Here is a 27,134-nt window from a genome sequence, read left to right as displayed (position 1 = left end):
GGCTCAGACGTTTCATATTCATTAGAAGTTCTGCTGCCTAAGCCCCGCCCCCTGTGAACTCAAACAGCTGTTGCTATGGTGTTGCTATGGAGATTACCAACAGTACCATCAGCGGCAACACCGTTTGATAACTGTTATAAGTTCATCGAAATGTCTTAAAAAATTAATATACCGTATTTTCCGCACTATAAAGCGCACTTAAAAGCGCACTTAAAAGCTTTTATATTCTCAAAAAAAAAAAAAAGTGCGCCTTATATATGGATTAATGTGGTTGTGCTTAACGACCTCGAAGCGATTTTGTTTCGCTTAATGCGCCTTATAATCCGGTGCGCCTTTTATATATGAAAAATGATCGAAAATAGACCATTGACAGTGCGCCTTTTAGTGTGGAAAATACGGTATTCACAATTAGCCACTGCCACTTTGAAAACTTGCAAAAACGGAATAACTGCAGCCTTTGCTTCTTTTCCAAATGGGCGCCCCTGGTTTTTAGATAATGTTTTGTGGTCAAATATTAGTTTTATTGGACAGTTATTGTACAAATCAAACGGAATGTGAAGTCAAATGTGGGGTCAAATTTTGAACAATCCTTATGTAAGAGGTGTCCAAACTTTTTTCACAAGGGCATCTTGAAACTTAAACGAGGCAAAGAGACACAAACAACTTGACAAAGTCGAATTTGGTGAATCATTCAAAATTTTGCATTTGGCGTAGTTGCGATGAGCCTCCACAGCTTTAATCAGACCTAGAACATTAATATTAGGTTGGTATAACATCAATATGCCTGAATGTTCCCAATTTCACAGTAAAAAGTACTACTTTTTGTTGTTTGGGCCAACAAAAATTGGTCTGAGGGCCGCATTTGGCCCCCGGGCCCTAGTTTGGACATGCCTGCCTTATGTGTAAGCGTCTTGTGCTCTGTGAAAAACTGCTCCACAAACAGGATCGATCACACGGCATTGTTACTTTGAAGACTGAACACACAGATGGAACGACATTCAGCGTATTCTTGACGCCAGTCGCTAACCTAGAGTTAGTCTCCAGTACAATTCTCTCAACTGTTTGCTTTGTTAATCGGGCGCTGGCATTTTTATGATTGTGCAGGTCGACCTCCTCTCGAGTGCACTGGTGGAAGTATTATAGATTATTCCTTGCCTAAAAGTGCGTGAAAAGCTGTTCAATAAAACAGCTCAGGTGAAATGCTTCTCCCACTGTTCATCTGGTTTATTGCTTTTATACTGACGGTACAATTTGCATCACACACAATATAGTCTATTAATTAAACGACAAACCCCTGACTTAATCGCCTATAGACTTCATAAATGTATATTGTAATTCAGTGAAAAGTTTTGTTTTATTTAGCAAATTAACCATAAAATGAGCACGCATTTTTATACTATATGCTAAATGCTAATTGACCTACCGCAAAAAGTCAAAAACGTAACATTTTTAGAGGTAAAAGTCATTTAAATTCAATCAGTACGACACAAACGTACGTATTTACAACACAAGAAAAACATGTCAGATTTTCAACAATAATACTCTTTATTTGTGATTATTCTCTCTCCAGAAGCCTTCAGTCTTTAGTCATTTAAATTCAATCAGTACGACACAAACGTAACTGTAAAGTGCTTTTAATGTGGCTGTTTTTACTTTACTTTTGTTTTTCTCATTTATCAGTGAGACAGTGAACACTAATAAACAATGTGAATGTACCTGAATTGGCTAAAAAGGCATGTCAATGTGGTAAAACACATAATTAGCATTAAACTCACAATTATATATTTACAACACAAGAAAAACATGTCAGATTTTCAACAACAATACTCTTTTATTTGTGATTATTCTCTCTCCAGAAGCCTTCAGTTCACTTTTCCAGTTGTTAAAAACGTCTCAAAGTACAACAGAAATAATTGCTAGTCACGTTTTTTAAACAGGTTTAGTCAATCCCGGTCTGTGTCGACACATCTGATATAATGTTACATAACAGTTGTGCTGCGCCTAAACATATTTTTCATGTCATATTTCGCACACATTAATCCGGCCCTTCCCTTGTCTGCAAACGTCTATTAGCTCGGGTTTGGGACACATTGTACGGTTCAGAAAAAGTCGCGTGACAGGTCTAACCACAACACGCTATCTTTGGTGGGTGCATATGCAAATAAAGTCAGGTTGCAATGTATGCGCCACAGTGAGAGGAACAGGGAAACTACCTGGGCCCTCAAGACTGCACTTTAGTCAAAACCAGCCTGCGCTCATGACTTACACGCACGCTTTTCCAGTGAGCAGAGCGGCAATGCAGTTTGTAAGTATTCAAATTTACTCCAAAACTGACTTCTGCAGTGTTTTTCAGCTGTGTCGGCCTATGTGTACGTTTGATTTTAAGTTTTTTAATGGTTTGGATTGAATGTTTGTGTTGTAGAGGTGGGCTGTGTGTAATATTTTTTGAAGATGTGCAATTTCAATATCATACACTTGATATTGAGATTGCATATCTTCAAAAAATATTCAGGATATTATCTAAATTTAGAGTTTAGAGTAAAACATTGTACAAAAAGAGCTGATTTAACAATAGAGAATGGATAAAAGTTGTACACTTTCAAATATTTCTGCACTTTTTGTGATTAATTTGGCATATGTTTCACATTTGTCTGATAATTAGACCTGAACTAATGCGTTCAAAGACACATTTCTGTTGGATTTGACTGTTTTTCGCGGTGAAAAGCTGTGATTAAAAGTCTGTGTCGTTTACGTTCAGGGAATTCACATTGAAAGTCAGGATCTGCAATGAATCAATCAGTCAATCCTCTGTTGATGTTGTTTGGAGCATAGTTCAAACTTCGGAGCAACACATTTAACGACTGTTTGTGTTTTAAAGCTATTTTTATGACCGTTGTCAAGAGGAACCAAAGAAGCTACTTAAAGCACTCTTAAAACTTTTGTTCAGTTGTTGGTTGAATAGAAAATATGGCATTAATCCATACTTCAACTATAATATAGATAATCATTTGAGCAAGTATCGATACTAAAACGATCACATAAACAGGACAGAATGTGACCTTTCCTCAACAATCTTTATCAGAACTAGTAAACGACCACACAGGGTTTAATAAAGAAATGCACATATAGAAAATGTGAGTTTATTGTCTAAAACCTTGACCTAAAAAAAAGCACATTTTTTAATTTGTCGTTGCGAATCGAGTAAATTCTTCAAGTTTGACAGTTTAACATCGTAATGTTCATTTGACAGACAACATTTTATTTGAATCGGTTTAAAATAATGCATCATAATTTTTTGTCATAGAATGAGTCTTTCAATTGTCAAAATGCAGATGTTTTGACCTGTTTATGGTTTGTTTTGGGGGGGTTTCAGGACATTAATCATTTTTGAATCCGATCTTGAACAAGTCTTTCATTTGTATGGAAGACAATTTGTTTCATCAGATTGAGAATACATTTTTAGAGCATTTTAAAATTCAAAATCTGGTGAAACAAATGATCTTCCACGAACGTGTTCCTCCCTCAGTGATGGTTATGTCCAAAAATACACAAAAAGCACAGATTTCTCTACATGGTTATAACGTATAACACGAGGACTCCACCTAACGAGTTCATATAGATATAATTATATAGAGTTAAGAAGAAAAAACTGGTCCTTCTGGCTCAACAAGTAACATCCTATTCTTTGTTTTTAGGAAAGAGCAAGTTCAGGTCATGATCATTTCAAACTTGATTTATACTAAATAAAAGGCTCGGTCTTCGATATATTTCTATATGCTATTACATGCTTTTATTTTTAGTAGGTTATATAATATCTAGTCGATGTCTAATTTTTATATTATTCAGTAGATCATTATTTTTATTTGATTTGATTCATATGTCTTTCCCATTGTTATCCTCGTCTCATGTCGCACGTTATCACAGAAGCAAATTCATACTTTGTGAGAATTGTTGTTCTCTGACAATGGCAATAAACATATACAGGTCTAAAGGCTAAAAAAAAAATAACAATCCATATGAAAATGCAGCTGCAAGAGTCTTTACAAATGCCAGGAAAATGGATCACATTACACCAGTTTTGCAGTTATGACTTACAATGAGCCGTGAGAGTGACTTTAAAGTACTGCTTCTGTTGTACCAGGCGTTAAATGGTCAAGCACCAACGAATAATCAAGATATGCTTGTTCCAATTGACAGAAAAAAGGGTTCTCGGGTCCGGGACATTGTATTTTTTATCTTTTATTGTCTTGCATGATGAACAGATGACATTTATTATGTTATATATTTGTCTTTTGCACAGTAAGACCACAAAACCTAATAGATTTCTGAAACAATTTGATATGTTTTCATTTTTTTCCTTTTCTTTTTCACCGTCCAAAATAATTCTTTAGCTTGTTTTGCGTCCGGTGCCAGCTTGACGCCTGCCTCTGTGTGTGTTTCCCGCAGGATTTCTACGATGAACAGGGCGTGTTTTCAGAGAGTTTTTGGCCTCAGAGCGAGCCAGCTCAGACCATGCAGTTCAACCCCCGAGGGCGTGTCAACAAACCCCTGACTCCGCCCCCGACCTCACAGTCCATGACCAATCCGGTAAGATAAATAATGTCCACTCAGGCGTTACATGGGTTTAGGTTCAGGTAACTGTAAATGTAGGTCAAGTAATCTAGGAACGTATTCATCACACTGGAAACAAACTCATTTATGAACAATTTATGCATTTATGATTATTATTATTATTATTATTATGAGATTTACAATTAGTAGGCAATGCATGATGGATTACATCACACAATGAAGATAGTATATTGATCCAAATGTTTTAATAAAGCTCAATATTAATGAAGAAAAGTCATTTTTTTATTGGTTGCGTTGATTTATAGATGAAACATTATTTTCTCATTTCATTTTGCCAATTGGTTTAAACAATGGCTTATTCTTCTTCAAAAGGCCTGTGCGTAATATTTTTGCATGTTATAAAGTCAAATCTGTTTGTCCCCAGTACACGTACAGGAGATTGTAAATGTATCTGTTCAGGTGAATGAGACTCTATTCTGACTATAGAGCAGGAGTTAGCATGCTAATGTTTGTTAGCTTTACCTGGGACAGAAAAACTCACTCTGAGCTCACAGACTCGACCGCATGCCTCATTTAAAATAAAAAACTTTCAGATTCGATTACATTTACAGCAGTTGCATCCATGTACTTCCAGAATTGTCGATTGAATAAACAGAAAGACAACGATCACAGTTTATATCAAAATGTGGTACAGTTGATTTTGACTCAGACTCTGTACCAATTTATTCAGAAGATTTGACACTTTTTTACCTTTGCTTGGCCAAATTGCGATGGATTATTATCTGGAAGATGTTGGCTCACATCAGCAACTTTATGAGGACAGGTTTTACATCTTGGATGTCCATCTGTTTTTACAACACACAGGGAGACCCAAGGATGAGTTTTTCAATAAATGCACTTCCTGCTCTCTTCAGGTTTTGTTTGTGTGGGGTCAGCCCTTTTGTACTTGGTTCATGGTGTTTGCCTTAAAAAGTGAAACGATCTCATATTACACTTATAAGATGAATGCTGTGTCCTTTTTCCAAGGAGACCTACCTATAAGTAGAGACAAATGTGAATGCAAATTTAAAAAGTTTCAGATTTCCCTGTTGTTTGGTCAAATGAACTCTTTGCACATCTCTTTTTTTGTAATTTGTTAAAAGTTAAGTTTTAAAATCAAATTACAAATAGACATCTACCAGAAAACAAAGGAAACACAAGTCGGTCAAATGTGTGCATTTCCAAATTGAGTCCGAGTGTTACTTTTTCCATTTTTCTGTCAGTCCAGTTTGTGTCATACATTTTTTTTATGATGGCCTTTTGTCCCGCCGCCAAACGTACATTCCAAAGGTATCCATTTATTGTGTTCATGAGTTTTGAGGCCCAAATACATAGTTCTAAAGTTCAGAGGGATGGCAGTGTCACAAACAGTCCAATATGTTTGGGCGACAAGACAGTCCCAAAGCACGTGATGGTCCTGGTTTTGCCAGTTTCTCCAACCGTTAGCGTTTCCCTTTGAGTAATGAGCACTTTGTGGTGTTGTGAAAAAACGCATCCTCCGCACATGTTATTTCAATTGGATGTAAACACATTTTTCCACTCTTCATCCGTCAAAACAAGATTACATTCTCTTTCCCGTATTTTTTTGATATATTTAGTGGAGTAGTTGTCCAGATTAGTAATGCATTGATATCATTTATTTAGATATTATTCCCCTTGAAAGTTCTGATTTATAAGCCTTGATAAAAATATTCATACAATGGTCATTACTTAGTTTAATTCCTCGCTTATAATAACTCGTAATTTGTAAATATAAGTCTGTTTCTCCAAGTCAAAGGATTCTTTCAACATATCAAAGCTTTTCATGTGATTATCTTTTACAATCTGCTGAAAAACTTTTATACCTTCTGTTCTCCAGACATTGAATTTCAGGCTCATTGCACATGGTTTTCCAATGTGGTTTTGAACTGAAAATTAACTAAACTCACCAGACTGAATGATTCATTGTAAAATTATAATGTTTCTTCCCGCAGTAACGGTGACACTAACCGTTGTTCTTGTTCCTCTTCCTCAGCTTCTGTTCCAGTACCCAGTGAGCCAATCGCAGCCCGCTCCGTACTTTGTGGGAGGACCAATGACTGGAATGGACAGCATGACAGGGGCGGAGCCGAATCAACAGGCCCCGCCTCCTGCCCAGATGCCGCCGGCACCTCCCCCTCCCACCTCGTCCTGTTCGGCGGGACCGTCTCCTTCATCGCAGGGATCGGAAACCTCATTCGACTGCACGCACTGTGGCAAATCTCTGCGCTCACGGAAAAACTACAGCAAGCACATGTTCATCCACTCCGGTGAGATATTTTTCTGTGACAGGTTCTGAAAGTAAAAGAGTGTGATTATGACGTGTTCTTGGGTAAAAGAGCGTGATTATGACGTGTTCTTGGGTAAAAGAGCGTGATTATGACGTGTTCTGGGGTAAAAGAGCGTGATTATGACATGTTCTAGGGTAAAAGAGTGTGATTATGACGTGTTCTGGGATAAAAGAGCGTGATTATGACGTGTTCTGGGGTAAAAGAGTGTGATTATGACATGTTCTAGGGTAAAAGAGTGTGATTATGACGTGTTCTGGGGTAAAAGCAGGGCCGGCCCAGCCTATAAGCGAACTAAGCAGCCGCGTAGGGCCCCGAGGCGTTAAAAGGGCCCCCAATCTGGCAACCCGTCTTATGAGAAGTGCAAGCGCAGCGTGCGCCACTAGTGTAGTAGCGCTGCTGGCGCGGCAGCGCACACAGCGGTAACATATAACGCACAAACCGCATTTATTTGTAATGACAATCTGGCAACCAAGACACCAAACCTGCTCTGATTGGTCAACTTCATTGTGCGTGAGGAGAAGAGCAAAACATAAACACAACAGAACGTGGTCCCTGCGTGGTCCTCATGTCCAGAGGAATATATCCCCCCGATGCCGAAAAACGAAAGAAGAAACTTCTTGACGATGTAAAGAAACTGTAAACTCAACAACACTCTCCAGGTATTGAACTTCTCTTACAAAGAGACGGTTAATGCTGCTGTTTGAAACAACACGAGTCTGTCACGTTCGCTCAGGCTGGAGGCGACGAGAGCTCTGCCCCGCGCACAATAATATGTCTGTGTAGAAGTATCCACATTAGCCAAGGGGAAATAACGCTGATTGGAGCGGACAGTATGGGCCGTTGATTCCGGTTAGAGAATCAGGGGAAACTGGATTGATTGAGAATGTCCTTTAATTTGTACATATTACAAATTGGTGGTGTGTGTGGTCTGGGAACAGAAAGACAGTAAACATGAATTAAGTCACATTACTAAACTTCTACATTGCACAGTATATGCAGTATAGAACGGGTTACATTAGTAACCTACATATGCGCCGATGACGGAGCTATTTTTAGAACAAGCTAGTTGACGGCGAAAACAGCGATAAGTAATGGATCGCGGCAGTTTAGCTGAATACAGTGCATTAACTGTCAAAGATAAGGATAAACATCAACAATATACAATTGATAAACATTAACACGACCAAATACTCACTTTTATAGTAATTACGCACACAATATGTGGTGCTGCTGAATAGTTAGCTTGAATAGTAACAGTAAAAGAGGGCCGTCCAGAAACACGGAACTAAACTTTGGTTCCCCCCTTAGTCTTTCTGACAGTCTGAATGAAAGATAATAAGCTTCACATTTACACCAGCCCGGTAGTGTTAGCTGCAGGTGAGGCCGGTGAGGGGCCTCTATGCCCCGGTCACTAAGAGGCGGAGATCCGGTCCAGACGAGCGCCGTCTCGTCCAGAACCTCTGACGTGAGACTTTGGAGTGAACAGTGTGCGGCCCCTGTCCCGGGCCCCTGTCCCGGGCCCCTGTGCAGCCTCAGTCAGAGATGAGCGGTTTGAGTTTGCTCTCTCTCACATCACCATGTGTGAGATCAATCGTGACTCGTGATGTCTGTTTTACTTTGACTTCTTAACGTGGAATGAGAGGAACGTAAAGGTGCAGGAGTCCAGTGTGTGATGTTCTGATCAGAACAAACATTTATATTGTAATTAACTTTTAATAGAGCAATAAAACATTTCAATTTAAAAAGCATCATTAGACTATTTGTTATAAATTATAATAAATTGATAGTGAAAAATAACCAGACATATTATGATTACGTCTGTTATAGAATAATACTATATATTTTTATACAAAAGTGGCAAAGTTGCAGAAACGCAGTCTCTTCACAATAGCTAGGTTTGGACCTTCACTTCTAGTTCTGTTCATTCTCTGGGAATAACATGTTTGTTTTATCAGTGTTAATTGTTAATCAAGCAATGCTTATGCCATTTGTTTAATTTAATATAACTTGTTTTGTCACTTTAGCAAGAAGGAACAGTTGGGAGCAGTAAAAGATAAATTAGTAAGGATAACTATTACTTTTACATTTTCAGTTAAAATGAATCAATTTGACCATAATTATTTTTCATAGCCAATATTGTATTGAGTAATTAAGTACACTAATGTATTAATAACTGGCTTTAGTCATTTTCTCCTGGCACAGTTTCATCACATCATCATTTTATAGCATTACAACCTCAACATTTTACTCTTACTTTAGAAGGCTGGACCACATTAAAATGCACCAGAAGACCCAAAAAAGTCTGGAAACCCCCCCCCCATTATTATTCATTAATTTAAACTGCTAATGTGGCTGTCGACCCTTAACGCCCACAAATACACCCAAAAACATATCTGGGACGTGTGTTATTTGTACAGGGAGTAGAGGTGATGTCAGCGGAATACCAAGTTGCATTGTGGGATTTAAGTTAGCAATATTTGAGCTTGTGAGGTGCTGAGAATAAACTAACTGGCAAACGGATGCCCTGGAGTTTTGGTGCGCTTTGTTTGCGTTGAAGAAAGTTCCCATATGTGAATTGTTTACTGACAATGGCAATAAAACTGATTCTGATGACGTGGTGAGGGGCCCCCAAAAATGTTTTTGCTTAGGGCCCCCTGAAGGCTTGGGCCGGCCCTGGGTAAAAGAGCGTGATTATGACATGTTCTGGGGTAAAAGAGTGTGATTATGACGTGTTCTGGGGTAAAAGAGCGTGATTATGACGTGTTCTGGGGTAAAAGAGCGTGATTATGACATGTTCTGGGGTAAAAGAGCGTGATTATGACATGTTCTGGGGTAAAAGAGTGTGATTATGACGTGTTCTGGGGTAAAAGAGCGTGATTATGACATGTTCTGGGGTAAAAGAGTGTGATTATGACGTGTTCTGGGGTAAAAGAGCGTGATTATGACGTGTTCTGGGGTAAAAGAGCGTGATTATGACATGTTCTGGGGTAAAAGAGTGTGATTATGACGTGTTCTGGGGTAAAAGAGCGTGATTATGACGTGTTCTGGGGTAAAAGAGTGTGATTATGACGTGTTCTGGGGTAAAAGAGTGTGATTATGACGTGTTCTGGGGTAAAAGAGTGTGATTATGACGTGTTCTGGGGTAAAAGAGTGTGATTATGACGTGTTCTGTGGTAAAAGAGTGTGATTATGACGTGTTCTGGGGTAAAAGAGTGTGATTATGACGTGTTCTGGGGTAAAAGAGCGTGATTATGACATGTTCTGGGGTAAAAGAGTGTGATTATGACGTGTTCTGGGGTAAAAGAGCGTGATTATGATGTGTTCTGGGGTAAAAGAGTGTGATTATGACGTGTTCTGGGGTAAAAGAGTGTGATTATGACGTGTTCTGTGGTAAAAGAGTGTGATTATGACGTGTTCTGGGGTAAAAGAGTGTGATTATGACGTGTTCTGGGGTAAAAGAGCGTGATTATGACATGTTCTAGGGTAAAAGAGCGTGATTATGACATGTTCTAGGGTAAAAGAGTGTGATTATGACGTGTTCTGTGGTAAAAGAGTGTGATTATGACGTGTTCTGTGGTAAAAGAGTGTGATTATGACATGTTCTGGGATAAAAGAGCGTGATTATGACGTGTTCTGGGGTAAAAGAGTGTGATTATGACATGTTCTGGGATAAAAGAGCGTGATTATGACGTGTTCTGGGGTAAAAGAGTGTGATTATGACGTGTTCTGGGGTAAAAGAGCGTGATTATGACGTGTTCTGGGATAAAAGAGCGTGATTATGACGTGTTCTGGGTTAAAGAGCGTGATTATGACATTTTCTGGGGTAAAAAAGTGTGATTATGACGTGTTCTGGGGTAAAAGAGCGTGATTATGACATGTTCTAGGGTAAAAGAGCGTGATTATGACGTGTTCTGGTGTAAAAGAGCGTGATTATGACGTGTTCAAGGATAAAAGAGCGTGATTATGACATGTTCTAGGGTAAAAGAGTGTGATTATGACGTGTTCTGGGGTAAAAGAGCGTGATTATGACGTATTCTGGGATAAAAGAGTGTGATTTTGACGTGTTCTGGTGTAAAAGAGCGTGATTATGACGTGTTCTGGGGTAAAAGAGCGTGATTATGACGTGTTCTGGGTTAAAGAGCGTGATTATGACATTTTCTGGGGTAAAAAAGTGTGATTATGACGTGTTCTGGGGTAAAAGAGCGTGATTATGACGTGTTCTGGGATAAAAGAGCGTGATTATGACATGTTCTAGGGTAAAAGAGCGTGATTATGACGTGTTCTGGGGTAAAAGAGTGTGATTATGACGTGTTCTTGGGTAAAACAGTGTGATTTTGACGTGTTCTGGTGTAAAAGAGCGTGATTATGACGTGTTCTGGGGTAAAAGAGTGTGATTATGACATGTTCTGGGGTAAAAGAGTGTGATTATGACGTGTTCTGGGGTAAAAGAGCGTGATTATGACGTGTTCTGGTGTAAAAGAGCGTGATTAGGACGTGTTCTGGGGTAAAAGAGCGTGATTATGACGTGTTCTGGGTTAAAGAGTGTGATTATGACATTTTATGGGGTAAAAAAGTGTGATTATGACGTGTTCTGGGGTAAAAGAGCGTGATTATGACGTGTTCTGGGGTAAAAGAGCGTGATTATGACGTGTTCTGGGGTAAAAGAGCGTGATTATGACGTGTTCTGGGGTAAAAGAGTGTGATTATGACGTGTTCTGGGGTAAAAGAGTGTGATTATGACGTGTTCTGGGGTAAAAGAGCGTGAATATGACATGTTCTGTGGTAAAAGAGTGTGATTATGACGTGTTCTGGGGTAAAAGAGCGTGATTATGACGTGTTCTGGTGTAAAAGAGTGTGATTATGACGTGTTCTGGGGTAAAAGAGCGTGATTATGACGTGTTCTGGGGTAAAAGAGCGTGATTATGACGTGTTCTAGGGTAAAAGAGCGTGATTATGACGTGTTCTGGGGTAAAAGGGCGTGATTATGACATGTTCTGGGGTAAAAGAGCGTGATTATGACATGTTCTGGGGTAAAAGAGCGTGATTATGACGTGTTCTAGGGTAAAAGAGCATAATTAGGACGTGTTCTGGGATAAAAGAGCGTGATTATGACGTGTTCTAGGGTAAAAGAGCATGATTATGACATGTTCTGGGGTAAAAGAGCATGAATATGACATGTTCTGTGGTAAAAGAGCGTGATTATGACGTGTTCTGGGGTAAAAGAGCATGATTATGACGTGTTCTAGGGTAAAAGAGCGTGATTATGACGTGTTCTGGGGTAAAAGGACGTGATTATGACGTGATCTGGGGTAAAAGGACGTGATTATGACATGTTCTAGGGTAAAAGGGCATGATTAGGACGTGTTCCGGGGTAAGAGCATGATTATGACATGTTCTGGGGTAAAAGAGCGTGATTATGACGTGTTCTGGGGTAAAAGAGTGTGATTATGACATGTTATAGGGTAAAAGAGTGTGATTATGACGTGTTCTGGGGTAAAAAGAGTGTGATTATGACGTGTTCTGGGGTAAAAGAGCGTGATTATGACGTGTTCTGGGGTAAAAGAGTGTGATTATGACATGTTATAGGGTAAAAGAGTGTGATTATGACGTGTTCTGGTGTAAAAGAGCGTGATTATGACGTGTTCTGGGGTAAAAGAGCATGATTATGACGTGTTCTGGGGTAAAAGAGTGTGATTATGACGTGTTTTGGGGTAAAAGAGCGTGATTATGACATGTTCTAGGGTAAAAGAGTGTGATTATGACGTGTTCTTGGGTAAAACAGTGTGATTTTGACGTGTTCTGGTGTAAAAGAACGTGATTATGACATGTTCTAGGGTAAAAGAGTGTGATTATGACATGTTCTAGGGTAAAAGAGTGTGATTATGACGTGTTCTGGGGTAAAAGAGTGTGATTATGACATGTTCTGGTGTAAAAGAACGTGATTATGACATGTTCTAGGGTAAAAGAGTGTGATTATGACATGTTCTGGTGTAAAAGAACGTGATTATGACATGTTCTAGGGTAAAAGAGTGTGATTATGACGTGTTCTGGGGTAAAAGAACGTGATTATGACATGTTCTAGGGTAAAAGAGTGTGATTATGACGTGTTCTGGGGTAAAAGAGCGTGATTATGACATGTTCTGGGGTAAAAGAGCGTGATTATGACGTGTTCTGGGGTAAAAGAGTGTGATTATGACATGTTCTGGTGTAAAAGAACGTGATTATGACATGTTCTGGGGTAAAAGAGTGTGATTATGACATGTTCTGGTGTAAAAGAGCGTGATTATGACATGTTCTAGGGTAAAAGAGCGTGATTATGACGTGTTCTGGTGTAAAAGAGCGTGATTATGACATGTTCTAGGGTAAAAGAGCGTGATTATGACGTGATCTGGGGTAAAAGAGTGTGATTTATTTATTATATTTATTGTTTATGCATTGATTCCATTCATGTTCCTGCATAAACTAAAAAAGGCCAACAGGAAAAAAAATATCCATTTCCATTTCCCTGCAGTTCAAATTGAATCAAGGTTTTGGCCTTGTTGTGGTATGATCTGGACCCCAAAGTGAGAAGCCTGATCCCACTTCCTCCTCTCTTATTGTCTTGAGAACCAAAACACAGAATGAAATTATAAACAACTTGACCATCGTTTAGTGTTTTTGTAGTGAAAAATAATACATTTCTGAACGGTTGTCAGTACAATTAATACTTTATTGGTTTACGTTGTATTTGGGGACAAAGAAATAATATTAATATTACTAATATTACTGGAAACATTTTATGGTCAACAATATGCATCATTTTAAGAATGTTGGCATTTTTTACAGTGTTATAGACCAGGAATGTCAAGATTATTCTGTCACAAAATAAAAATAAAACATAATAGTTGTGACCATTTAGTTATTTCAGTTCAATCTGTTCTCTTAGAAAAAGTAAACCTGACCGTTTGAAAAGCTTCCACATCTGGCTGTTTATGTTAACTAGATCATTATAAGATAACAATTTAATTTATCGTTCAGAAAGTTTGATTTCATAAAACTGATTACACAGACTAGACAAATTGTGATATTTTAGACACTTTAAATGGGAGAAATTGAAGTATTTTACTATTGTTTGGCTCCTGTCAATAATCAGGAACAGTCGCCCCATAAAATGGTAAAGTTGAGTTTGTGAAAGGCTATGCAGTTGTTGTAGAAATCCATATGCGTCTTACTTTTCAGCCTCACTCAAACTCTTTAAGTGCACTGCAGTAATTTCACAGCTGATAGTACTTAGGAAGTTTCTCTGTTTTCTTGGAAGGACGACCTCGGGGCCTAAACTCTTATAGCATTTACATTTTATAGCCTGCTGTTGTTTGTGAGCTCAAGCTGAAGCCTGAATACTTCCTCTGGGTCTCACGGCTTTTCAGCAACACAAGAAATATGATATAGTTTGTCTTTAGTAGTGTTGTCAAAGTGTCGGAAATCAGACAATATTCAATACCAAAATTAATATTGAAAGTATTTATACCCGAAAAAATCACATAAACTGGACAATATTAAACACTTTAGCAATGGTTTTGAGCGTTATCTGAACTAATATTAGACCACATGGTAACATGTAAAAGGTGTTATGGTTTATGTTGAAAATTACTGTCCATCGTCATTATCATTATCATCATTGTAGTCTCGAAATCTGTATCGAGCTTATTTCTTGGTATGGAATTGTGTTTGAAGTGTGTTGTAGAAAAAGGTTCAGTTGTCGTCATCTGGATTCGGTTTTAGAAAAAACAAGACATTTCGACTCTCAATCCAAGAGTCATTGTCAATTTGCGAATTTAGACCGGGAACTCAGATATTTATTCTATTCTGCGGTAAGCCCTGCCCTCCTGAAGTAGAAGAAAAAGTTCTTTGTTTCAACAGAAACTTACACCTCTTTGTTTTCTATCAGGCTAGCCTCTCGTTTACTATCAGTCCTTTAATGGGCTGTTAGTCTCCCTTTTGTCCCAGTCTCTCTCTTCCCCGACTACCTGATTAGCAAAGAGAGAGACTGGGACAAAAGGGAGACTAATAGCCCATTTTCCTGGACGAATGAGGGATTACACCGACATGTTTGAAGTGTGTTGTTCTCTTTCTGTTCATGTTCCTCACTGCATCCCTAAAGCAAATGTCACTGTTTTCCTGTCCTGGCTCATGTTTGCTCTAACTACACGCGCTTTCCCCGGTGCAGGTCAGAAACCTCACCAGTGCTCCATCTGCTGGCGCTCCTTCTCACTGCGCGACTACCTCCTCAAACACATGGTGGTGCACACGGGCGTCAGGGCTTTCCAGTGCTCCATGTGCGGCAAACGCTTCACCCAGAAGAGCTCGCTGAACGTGCACATGCGCACGCACCGGGCCGAGCGCACCTTCCAGTGTAACGTGTGCCACCGCGCCTTCACCCACCGCACCCTGCTGGAGCGCCACGCCCTGCAGCACGCGCACCACAGCGCCCCCCAGGCCCCGGGACGAGACATGACCTCACCAAGTACCAAGCACAGTCCCCCGGCGCTGGGCGGGCCCTCAGGTATGGCCCCCAACCAGGGCATGGTCGGCGGCATGGCCAACATGCCCAGCCACGGGGCGCCCACGTCTTAGACACAGGAAGTGATCACACAGGGGGAAAAGGGGGAATGTAGACATATTTAGCCCAAAACTAGAGCCGTGAAAGAGAAAGGACACTGCATGTTCACTGCTGCTCAGAAGAGTTCCATAAACAAAGATATTATTGTCTGGAACCAAAGCCTTAATCCACTTCATGAAGTGATTAAATGGAATAGAAAATACACCAGATTTGAATGTGAAGAACTGAATCGTTTTTATTGGCAGCTTTAGCTATAGACAAAGAGTCTTGTTAACAATTGCACAGAGTGTTCCTCTACAGGCAAAGTCTATAGTTCCCGATGCTTTTCACATGTAGCAGTCATTGGTTCTTGCCAAAAGTAGAGAACTTAATTATGGGCATCAAAACTTGCACTGAGTAGTCTCTTTCCACGGCTCTTACAGAATAAGAATTTAGTTCAATAGAAACATTGGCTTTTGCCATTTGGACCACCAAATTGAGCAGGTCAACTCAAAAACACAATGTCTAATGACGACTTTGGTGAAGAATCTGAACTCTCATGACACGTATGAACCACTGCCAATATGATCTGACTGCACAGTTGACCTGTCCAATCTGGCGTCCTTTAAAGTACACTTAAGACACAGCCTCAATTCTTTTGGTAGGAACAGCTCAAAGACACATTTCAGGGTTCCTACAAACAGGTAACATGTACATTTATACGATCTAAAATAGGAAATGCACAAAATAGTAAGGAAGAAACCCTTAGAAAAAAAGGAATCTTGAGGTCTGTGTCCGCTTTGACGTTGTTCATTCCTTCATGAAAATGATTTAAACTTGATTTTTACCAGCACTTTTCTATGTGCAGAGACCCAAAGAATATTTAGCACGTTTAGCTCTTAGAAGCTGCTAGTCAAACTGGCACTTTTCCAAATCCGGTCAGCTCAAAGCTCCCGGAGTAGATGTAGCAAATTTATCTTGTTTTTTATTGTCAAATTGATAAAATATTAGGTGTTTACACTTTAAGAAATATATTGCACTGAAAAGGTTATAAAACTATAGCCTTCAAATCTGTCACTAATTAATAATGAAAGCGTTTTCCTCTCATGATCAAACACTGTGAAGTGACAAGTTCATGTAAATGGATCTTTGCACGAGTCCAAATGACATTGATGTTGCGTTAAATTAGAATGGCCTTTGCTGCTTGGGTTGTTTTTAACTGCCCCTAAACGTAGTATTATAGTAGTATATTTTTAAATTACTGGTGAAACTGCAACAATGAATCACTCATTTGATCATTGTAATTGTTATTTGGACATTAAAGACTTTAAAACACTTACAAACAAATACAGTGGCGTTATTAAATAAGAATGTCAAAAAAAGACTAAAACATTTCAAATTTTCATCTATATTTCACTTCATAAACCTTCTTTATCTAGAAGCCTTCAGTCACTGTATTTCAACCTTTATTTAGCTGATAATGTGTTTTAAAAGTCACAATGTGCATTTGAAATCATCGTTTTACTCGTCGACTGCTAAAGTAATCCTGAGTGGCGGTCTGACTTACAGGAAACGCAGCATAATTGCATAATATATATATTGCGTATATATACTCTGGCTCCACGTTAAATTGCACAGATATTCATAGAGACGTCGCATCAGGCTTCCCTGCTGCCTGTGCGAAGCTCTCATTTCAACCACAGTCTTCTATACATTTTACTGCAGTCACAGCGGTGCCGAGTTGTCATGGAAACCATACTGTAAGGAAAAATGTTCACTTTTATTTTTTTGCACACGGGCCGCATACATCTCAGCACTTTTCCCCTACAGAAGGAGCAGAAAAACTCACCGTGGACACAGGCCTCATTTACTTAAGGTGTAAATTGTAGTTTTGAAAAGAAGGAAGAAGGAAGGAAAAAAAACAAAACGTAGCCATCATCGCTCTGTGTTGTGACATTTTAACGCTGTAATCATCGCTAACAATCATGAACGCCAAACAGCCATAGAACGTGCATAAAAAGTAGCCAAATATACTAGTTTTTGTGAAGGTTATAAGAGTAGGAACCCTGTTTGAAAAGAAACCTGGAGTCACCAAAGAGGTTAGGGACGCGAGGCGGTCGGGGGAAAGGGCCGACGTGCCGGGGGCGGGAGGGGGCGGAGCTTGAAGAAAAGAAACCGGCTTCACTCACGAACAATTCAACACATTCAGGACCGAACGGCAAAAAACAAAAAAAATGACTCGGTTTTTCTCGTGCGGCAGCGAGATCCTCACACAAGTTTGCAAATCCATTCAGAGGTGGACAATATGTGGGAATTTAGAGAAAATTGTGAAGATATGCTGAATTTGAATGTTGTTTAGTTAAAAAAAGAGGCTTGTTAAATATGAAAATGTCAAAAAAGTTAATGTTTTAATAGGGTTATGGTGATATCTCGACACCTTTGTGATTAATTGTACAGACATTTCACATTTGTCTGTTAATTAAATCTTAACTTATACGTTTCTGTCGGACTAGGGAGACAATTAATACCGACATATTAGTTTTTGTCGATATCGCCCAGGCCTAGCGCTGCGTCGGACCAAACTGTGAATGGAACGCAACCAAAAAGACATATTTTTATAACATATTTAGATGATATTACGTGTATTAAAGCTCGACGCGGCTGGTAGAGGTGCGAGTTGTTGAGTTTATTCTGTCGTTTAACAGACTTTTCTGATTACCGCTTAATTGCGCATGAACTCCTGTGAACTTCAGAATCGGTTTATTGCCATTGTCAATGAATGAAATTCAAAAAGCCGGGACTTGAACTCAAAACCTTCAGGCAGAATGGCATCATGAACATGGTCAGTCCAGTTGAAAAATATAGTCAAAAGTACAGATTCCTGCTCAAATGTAGTGAAGCAAAATGTATTTCAGTAACGGGTACAGATACTTTAACAAATATATGTACAGTACTTTTACTTGTGTACATTGTTTGTTAGTGCAGTACTTTTTTCCCCTGTCCATTATTAGTCAAATAATCCACACACAGCGCTTCAGAAACATAGTAATATAGTCTAATTGTTAAATCAACTTTAAAACAATGACCACAGGGAATAAAAAACAAGAACAAAATGTAGTTGTAAATAAAAATAAAAAAACTCTACTGCCAATGACATTCGGAGTATTATTTTGAAAGTCTGCTGCCAAAATAATTGCCAGTTAAATGTCCAGAGAGCACAAATATTCCATCTGTTTTTATTCATCGTAAATGAGCAGTATTTAGCAGACTATAGATTTTTAATGGTTCATAAATAGTTTCACGGCCACATATAAATGTACCTTCCACACAATAATAGAAATAAATACTTAAGACATTCTTATTCGACTAAAGATCCGCTCTGTGCATCAATAAATCATTTAAAAAGCTGCGTCGTGGCCGGTGTTGAAAATACATGATCAGAATACTCATTTTGAACTGTATTCCGCCACAGTTACTCTTTAATTTGATGGTGTTCAGAATGCAGTTACTTTTTCAAAATCAGATCAATCACATTGTGGTATTCCATCATGAAATTTAGGCTTCAAGCTGCACTCAAACTTCTTTAATTTATGATAAAGGTTCTCCTACGTTTTTAAATGATGAACAAACGATGCAACAAAAGGCTGTGTGTGAAAGTATTCCAAGTATTCAGAATATAGAACTCAAAATAGCTCAAGATATTCAGTATTCTGTCATTAAATACTTCTTCCCAGCACTGCTCATGGCGCTGTCTTTTCAACAATGGCGCAATAGTGTCTCAATAGACAATGCACCGTCAACGTGAAGGAGTGTGGGTTCTGTTCTCTAGTTGATCTTTGTGTGTGTGTAAATAAACCAAAATAAATGGAAGAGAGGAAAAAGAAAGCGCTCAAGGTAGAACGTAACAAGTAAGGAATCCCGGACTGGAAACTGGTTGAATATCTCCACATTTAGAGTTCCTGATCCAAGACCATGAAATCACAGGAGATCACGCAATTACACATATTTATACAGAAAACCGCTTGTAAACAGTGTATTTATCTGTAAAAAAGACAGATTAAACTCACAATTCGCAACCAAATCTCAACATATCTCACTTCACTGGCAAAATTACCGTCTAAAATAAGATAAGTGAATATGTGCTTGAAATAAGTTGTATTTATCTTTAGGTTTTAACTACCTTGAACTAAGATTGCCAGTGGAGCAAGCATAACATATATTGTTTTACTTTAAATGAGAAAAAAACAAGAATTTTTTAACTTGAAAAAGGAAATAAATGCTACTGAACTAGAAATAATAACAAAACATACTTGTTTTATTGGAAAATCTTATTTTAAGAAAGTCAAAATACACTCAAATTAAGATAAATACAACTTATATCAATTGCATTTTAACTCGTCTCTTACTTAATTTTTTTTCCCAGTGTTCACAATTTCTCCCAATACAAATCCTTTACATTTTTCGATTAGTCGGCGAGTGAAAGGTCGTTGGTCAGCCAAGACGCCGTCGACTGATTAATCGACAACCAATGCCCAACACAACCTTTTCAAAACGCCGGGACAGAGCACGCTCGTGACTAACCGCGGCGTCAGGCACGGAAACAGGTCGTCACGGGTCTATTATTAAACTGGTTAAATGTGAAACGGCCAGAGTCGCTTGTGTTTTTGACAGCTGTCGCGCAGAAGCCCATTAGCCGCGCCGATAATGGCACTCGGGCAACGTTAGCTTTAGCGCTGCGCCGCGGGTACAGCGTTTGATCGGCCGGAAAACCTGTCAATCAAAGAGCGACGCGCGGATCTGCTGCGAGAGGGGGAAACCGGATTAAAAATGCACAGAAAGTGACACATTTTAAGGAAAAACTAAATGTACTTGGTCTTATGCGCACGGGTATTTTCTACAGTTGTATAAGCAGTTGTTATTTTTTTTTTTTTTTTTCCTCTCTCTCTTTTGGATCGCACGTTCTACTGTTATCCAACCATTACCTCTTTTAACATAAGCTGAACTCTAGTGCAATATTTTGACTGTGGCCAAAACAGTATTGGTGCTATGATATTAAATAAAGGACCTGCATTTACACACAAAAATGACCAGCCAAATCATTATGACCAGTAAAAACTCAGGCTAAAGTATACTGTATATATATTAATGCGTTTCAGTTTTCTCTCATTTTGAGGACCTTTGACAGCGACAAAGAAAGAATATTTAGCGCCGGTCCTGACCTTTCATCACTTTGAAAGCCATGAATGATCAGATAAACTATAGCACATTATCTATTTAGTATTGCAGGGCACTTTGTGAGTTTGCAATGCATTTTTTAAAACTATTTTACTTCTCAAAACACGTCCTGATGAATATACTTGCCAAACTTACTGGAGGATATAATGGAAATTAGGGCTGCAACGAATAACTGTGACGAGTCGATGATAAAAATGAACCGTAGAGCCGTTATAAGATAAGATAAGATAAGATATTCCTTTATTGTCCCACATGGGGAAATTTCATTGGTGCAACGCAGGTAGATACAGAGGTAGATACAGAAGAACAGATCACTTATAGGAAGTCTGAAAAACACTTTCAGTAGAAGATCTCCTATAAATAAATAAAAACTCTCATAGACAAATAAATACATAAATACCATTGCATGTGATCCCGACGGTAATTGCACATGAATATGTGTCACGACAGCACATAGATTGCACATGAATTTCACAGTAATTGCACATACGACAGAATTGCACATCAGTATTAGGTTAGGTCAGTATTGCGACGGGATAACGTGACGAACGTTATCCCGTGAATAACAGATATATACAATATATCTGTTATTCACTAATAATACACTATATTCGTAAACAATCTCTATCTAAAAGCCTTCAGGTACTATATTTCAACTTTTATTTGGTTGATAATGTATTTAAAGTATATTAGTTTGACTTGTCGATTCATAAAATAATTGAAAAAAATAGTTGCAGCTCTGTATTTTCAGATGGAAACAGAAAAAAATAAACTCTATATTCAATGTTTTTGAAAGAAATGTGAAAACTTTAGATCCACAAATCTTGAATCTTGACAGTATTTGTTTCACGTGGATGGACCCAGTAATTACAGAGATATTAACCGTAAACCAGGACAAAAATATCTGATTTATTCCACGTCTACCACAGAGTTCTGACGGGAATAATTACCGTTTTAGTTTGGTGCACATAGTTTTTATTTACCGCTCTTGGAGATTATTAGAGTTTTTGTCAGACTCGAGCATGAATTTATATCAAAAGTGTATATGAGATATGACACAAAACATGTATATAGTCGGACTTATGAATGTAAACAATATGGCAAAGTGAGCCGGGAAAGTAGACGCTTCTACAGATCGCTCTGAGTGCCAACACGTTTCCATTTTTTATGTGAACAGCTGTTTCTTTGATTGAAACTTCAACATGACGCATTAGGCAGCAATCGTTAAAAGTTTAAAAATACTGACTTATCGGGCTGTCGATAGTGGTATTTTGATCATCGGGGCATTTCAGACTCTAAAACACGATCTGAAAGACATTTTTATAACAAAGACAGCCGCATTATCAAATCAAAATGTGTATTTTTTTCTGATTTTCATGAATGACACACTTTATTCGTAAATATTCTCGATTTAGAAAACTTCAGCCATTATATTTCAACCTTTATTACGTCTAAATAGTACATTTGAAATAATCGTTTAACCTGTTTACTACAAATTCATCTTTAGTTGCAGCCAATTCACTGCGTTTGTGATATTCAGTTTGATTAGATGGAGAACATGCATACAATTTGCATATATAAAGATGAGTGATTGCATAAATGTGTGAAAAAAACATGTAGCTGCATAATTTTTTTTAATAAAGTATGAATTGCTTTAGCACCAATTACATGCAAAAAGTCCAGATGTGTTCACATTAAATCGAGATCAAACGTGGACAAGAACGTGTCCACACCAGGTCTACTTCAGGTCAAAACTGGGCCATTCCCTTCAGACTTTATCGTAAACCTTCTGGTACAGGGGCACAAGCATGAAAATCCACATCTTTTATTTTGAAAAGCTGATCATAAGGTTTGTGGCTGGTCAATGCAAACCGTGACTCTTCCTCCATTTTCAAGGTAATACAGTACTTTAGGGAGTCCAGAGTACGATTTATCACTAAGTACCTCACTCACACTCATACACAAATACCTCCTCACGTACCCTCAACAGACCACTTACAACATTCTTAAGATTTGTCACTTGGGAAGAAAAAAAATCACAAGGTTTCTCTGCCACTGTGAAGGTCCTGAACGGGTTGAATTGAAAGTGAGTGAAGCTGTTCTGAGCAGAGCGTTGACAAAGACACAGCTGTTGAATGATGCCATGAAGGAGAGCAGTGTAGTGTAGTGAGAGCTGCAGCGTTTGAGGGTCACGGGGGGGTCATGGGGGTCCAGTGTTGTGATTGAACTTCACCTCATCATCTGAACAGCTTTTAACATTTTCCACGGCGCCACCGGTCGGCCCCAGGATCATATACCTCGAACCAGGATGGACACTATCCTCGTGAAATGTTTGGGAAACATTTCAGCAAGTTTTACACATCCACACATACCTATGATTACCTCGGTGGTCCAAAGACAGGCATTGTGCACAGTGAAAGCTAAGATGGTTTACTAAATCCTTGTGTAAAGTTCCTGTACATCGCTTAGCGCTCAGTCTGTCCTCTGTTGCTCATGTGATTCTTTGATGCAGAAATAAGATTTAAAGCTTATAAATCTTTTTAAAATAAGAGCCATTCACAAAAGTGAACCAGGTGAAATCAAGACAAATCAATGACTTTTTCAGGATTTCTATGAGTGTTTGTGTTTGTCTTTTTGGGATCTTTAAAACATGGAAGTGTTTGTTGCTGAAAAAAATGAAACAAAAAAAATCTTGCAGCACTATAAAATAAACTTTGTAATGTTTTAGTAAGACAAAATGAATCATAACATGTACAATCAGCCCTTGAGTTTTGACAAAGTCAAAGCGGTGACAGTGCAAGCTGCCACTCTAAAATTATTAGATCTGATCTCTATGCACACTTGAGTTTGCACATAGTGTAACTAAGAGCTTGATGTTGTTCCCAGAAGTATTTGGCCTAAGATTTTATTTTATTTTTTCATTTTTGTTTCTTTTTCTGCCTAAAAGGTGCTTTTTAAATCCTTGTGTCCCAGCTTTTTCTTAATGTTTGTGAGTCGAAGCGGATTCTGTTATTCTGTAGTTTACTGAAGCTTAAAAGCCTTTAATCGAAACGTGCTTAATATGGACCTCGGTCACTGTCAGATTGACAAGTGACAAAAAATGCCTACAATTCAACTTTACTTTACTTTTAAGAACAAGTGAATGCTACAAAGACATTTAAACCCTTCTGTTTGGGGTTCACTATAATATTGACATGAAATGTCTGATGTGGAAAAGTCTCTTCTCTGGGAGCGGAGCTTGGCCTCTGCACAGTGCCCTCCATCGAGTCCACACTGTGACGCTGTCGGAAGGTGAGCTAAAGCTAACGCTAACCACAAAGTCAGCTCAAGCTAAGCTAAAGCTAACCACAAAGTGAGCTAAAGCTAATCACAAAGTGAGCTATTGCTAAGCTAAATCTAACCACAAAGTTAGCTTAGCCAAAGCTAACCACAAATGATATAAGCTAAACCTAACACGATCATGAGCTTAGCTAGTTTACCACAAAGCGAGCAAAGTACAAAGCTAACTCAAAGTAAGCTAAGCTGAAGCTAACAACAGTGAGCTAAGGCAAAGCTAACCACAAAGTGAGCTAAAGCTAACCACAAAGTGAGCCTTGCTAAAGCTAACTACAAAGTGAGCTGAGCTAAAGCTAATCACAAATTGAGCCTAGTTAAAGCTAATCACAAAGTGAGCTTAGCTAAAGCTAACCACAAAGTGAGCTGAGCTAAAGCTGAAGTGTGGCTCGTGCTGGGGTGTGGCTCGTGCTGGGGTGTGGCTCGTGCTGGGGTGTGGCTCGTGCTGGGGTGCGTTGCGTCTGAGGCTGGCTCCTCTGCAGTGAAAGGCTGAACTGTTTCAGTGAAGTTTGGTGCATCTGTTGCGGCGGACCCTTGTACAGTACTGTATATGTGTGCTTAAAGCCATGTCAGCGCATTGTAACGTACTGTGTTTTGCCTTTCTGTTTTTGTTTCATTGGGAGGGAACTTAATAATTGTTTTTCTACATTAATATTCCTTTAACAAAGGTAAAAAGTGTGTCAGAACAGAAACAGTCATTTTATAGTCATGGTAAAACCACATGTTTTCTGTAAAAAGCTAAAGGCATGATTTTAACTTTTTCTGAGATCTTCGATGTCGTACTCGATGAATTAATTGAATTTTAAAAATGAGTGATTTCCAAGATTTCTTTCTCCAAATAAAAGTCTTCTATGGCTTCAGGCCAAACATTGTCTCCTGTTTCATTTTGTATTCCGTTTATCGACAAGGACCAAGAAACACAGGGATGACTAACACAAGCCTCTTGTCATGTACAGAGACTGTGTTGTGTTGGCTGAGATTTTCACACCTAAAAGCTGCTAATGCTGCACGTTAACAATAGAGTTTAACACATTTCCCTCACAACATTGCAGGGATAAAATTCAGGCGTTACATGTAATGTATGAGAATTCATGATTTTAAGAGGCTGACGGGTTCAAAGTCTTTGTTCTTGCTCACACTGGGACGATCACAGGTGTTTCATTAATTGCATAATATTCTGGAAATTATTGGCGGCTCAATCATTTAACCATCAGAAAATGTTCACGTGCCTCAAATATACACACTCAAGACTAAATATGGTGATGCAATGTTAGGTATTTCTTACACATAGGCCTATCTGTCCAGTTAAGAGGTACAAACTATGTAAATATGGCCTGCATGATCTCGCCTAAGGCCCAAAGTCACTGGGATAGGCTCCACTCACCCGCGACCCCTAATGGGAACAAGCGGCAGACAATGAATAAACGAATGAACCATGCAAACGTCAAAGCCTCACTTGAAAACTTGACTACGGCAAAAATGAATCAGGATTTTCTCGGAGCAAGATCACAATTTCAACTTGTTCTCAATTCATGCACTTTATATTATTCTTTTGCTTTTAAGAGGTCAATTAAAGCTTGGATTATACTTCCTGCATGTAAATTCCGCAAGGAAATGAGATGCAGCAGAGAAGACTTGGCATTAGTCTGTGCAAGCAGCTGCAGACAGTAGAAATCTGAGCTAAGAAATCCACCTCGTTTCTGCACAAAACATTCATAGTTAGAAATTGTTCCCCGACGCCACCGTGGAAAATGGGGTTCCTTCTGCGCACTGGGGCGTGTCGCAAAAGTGACTCACGATCTGAAGAGAAGCGGGCCATTAATGCATCCGCCTTTACATGTAAATTTTACAAATTATATTCATTAGTAAGGCCACAGTTATTTTATTACTTGGTTTACGGATCCGCCGCACTCAGATTATTGATTTCTACAATATAAATAAAATAAATTAATATTAAAAAATATATATAAAATACTGCCGACAACGCAAAAAAGCATTAAATGAAATATAAAAAGCGGTATCAAGTTAAAAAAAAAAAGCAATTTTTCCTGCGGGAGTCTGTTCGGACCCTGCGCGCGGCCCCGGGACAACATGTGAAGATGCATGTGCCTGTTTCCCTGTCTGCTGTGCGCCGCGCCAACGCCTTTATATCGCAAATATACATTTTAAACCCATTTACCACATTTTCTCCAGCGCGTTTTGCTGTGACTAAGACTGCACACTTAGAAGCTTCAGTTCTACCAAAGCAAAACACTCTAAATCTACTGTTACACTCACCTGCACGTCCCCATCCCCCCTCCTCCTGTGGTGCGTTTTGTGTAAACCCCGGAAGAAAAAATCTATTGAAATTGAAATTATATTTATATTTTGCTCGCCTGTTCAATATATTTCATTTAAAAATCCTTAAACCAAGTAATAAAATAACTGTGGCCTAAGTGGGGTATTAAGTCATGTGTCATTTACCATCAACAGTTACTCAAAATTAATTTATTTTTTTGACTGCTCATAGTAACGTCAAACTAGCCTATGCTTTATGAAATGAACGTCTTTGAATATACTTTTATGTAGAAAATAAGGCGAGGTAAGTTTATTTGTAGAGCACATTTCATACACAAGGCAATTCAAAGTGCTTCACAGCAGGAAAAATGCATTAAAATCACAAAGAAATGACAGAAACAGAAATACAATCAAATGAACAAAATTTAAAATAAAAAACATCTAGCCAAATCCAAATTTATGGGACCACATTGGCAGACACTCCAGACACTCCTTCCCATATTGATTTGACATTGCAGCATGACAGGCGTCTCCGGGATGGACACATCACTTTTAGATGGATTTGTTCCCAGATCTGCTCGCTTTCTGCAAAACTACACCTGCCTGTGCTGAGCGCATGTTTCTTTTACGACGACTCTCGTCGACGCCTCCACCTGATGTGTGGCGCTTTGTTTCTTTACCGACGGACCTAATAATATAACACAAAATAACACATTCTTCCAGTTCTTTTGCGTACAGTGCATCTGCTCGTAGTAACTAACCCCATCGTGTCCACTCCGCTCTTCTGTGGC

General features: G+C 38.7%; 1 protein-coding gene and 1 long non-coding RNA gene across 2 annotated transcripts in view; both read left to right on the top strand.

The window, feature by feature from the left end:
• Positions 1-15,622, top strand: part of zbtb45 (zinc finger and BTB domain containing 45) — a 29,606-nt gene extending 13,984 nt beyond the window's left edge. The window contains exons 4-6 of the mRNA XM_072463577.1: positions 4,447-4,587; positions 6,626-6,899; positions 15,127-15,622. Of these exons, the coding sequence (XP_072319678.1) occupies positions 4,447-4,587; positions 6,626-6,899; positions 15,127-15,533 (822 nt within the window). The 3' untranslated portion in view covers positions 15,534-15,622. The remainder of the gene's footprint in view (positions 1-4,446; positions 4,588-6,625; positions 6,900-15,126) is intronic.
• A 4,315-nt stretch (positions 15,623-19,937) lies between these two features.
• On the top strand, positions 19,938-24,933 carry LOC140377604 (uncharacterized). Its single transcript, XR_011930111.1, has 2 exons — positions 19,938-24,024; positions 24,058-24,933. It is a non-coding gene; the product is annotated as an uncharacterized lncRNA (long non-coding RNA).
• The last annotated feature ends 2,201 nt before the right edge of the window (positions 24,934-27,134 follow it).

This window comes from Eucyclogobius newberryi, unplaced genomic scaffold (assembly GCF_026437365.1).
Source record: "Eucyclogobius newberryi isolate DKJ021-1_F unplaced genomic scaffold, fEucNew1.0.hap1 SCAF_4, whole genome shotgun sequence".
NCBI classification, from domain to species: Eukaryota; Metazoa; Chordata; class Actinopteri; order Gobiiformes; family Gobiidae; genus Eucyclogobius; species Eucyclogobius newberryi.
Note: the sequence above shows the minus strand (reverse complement) of the source record. Positions and strands in the feature narration are given on the sequence as shown.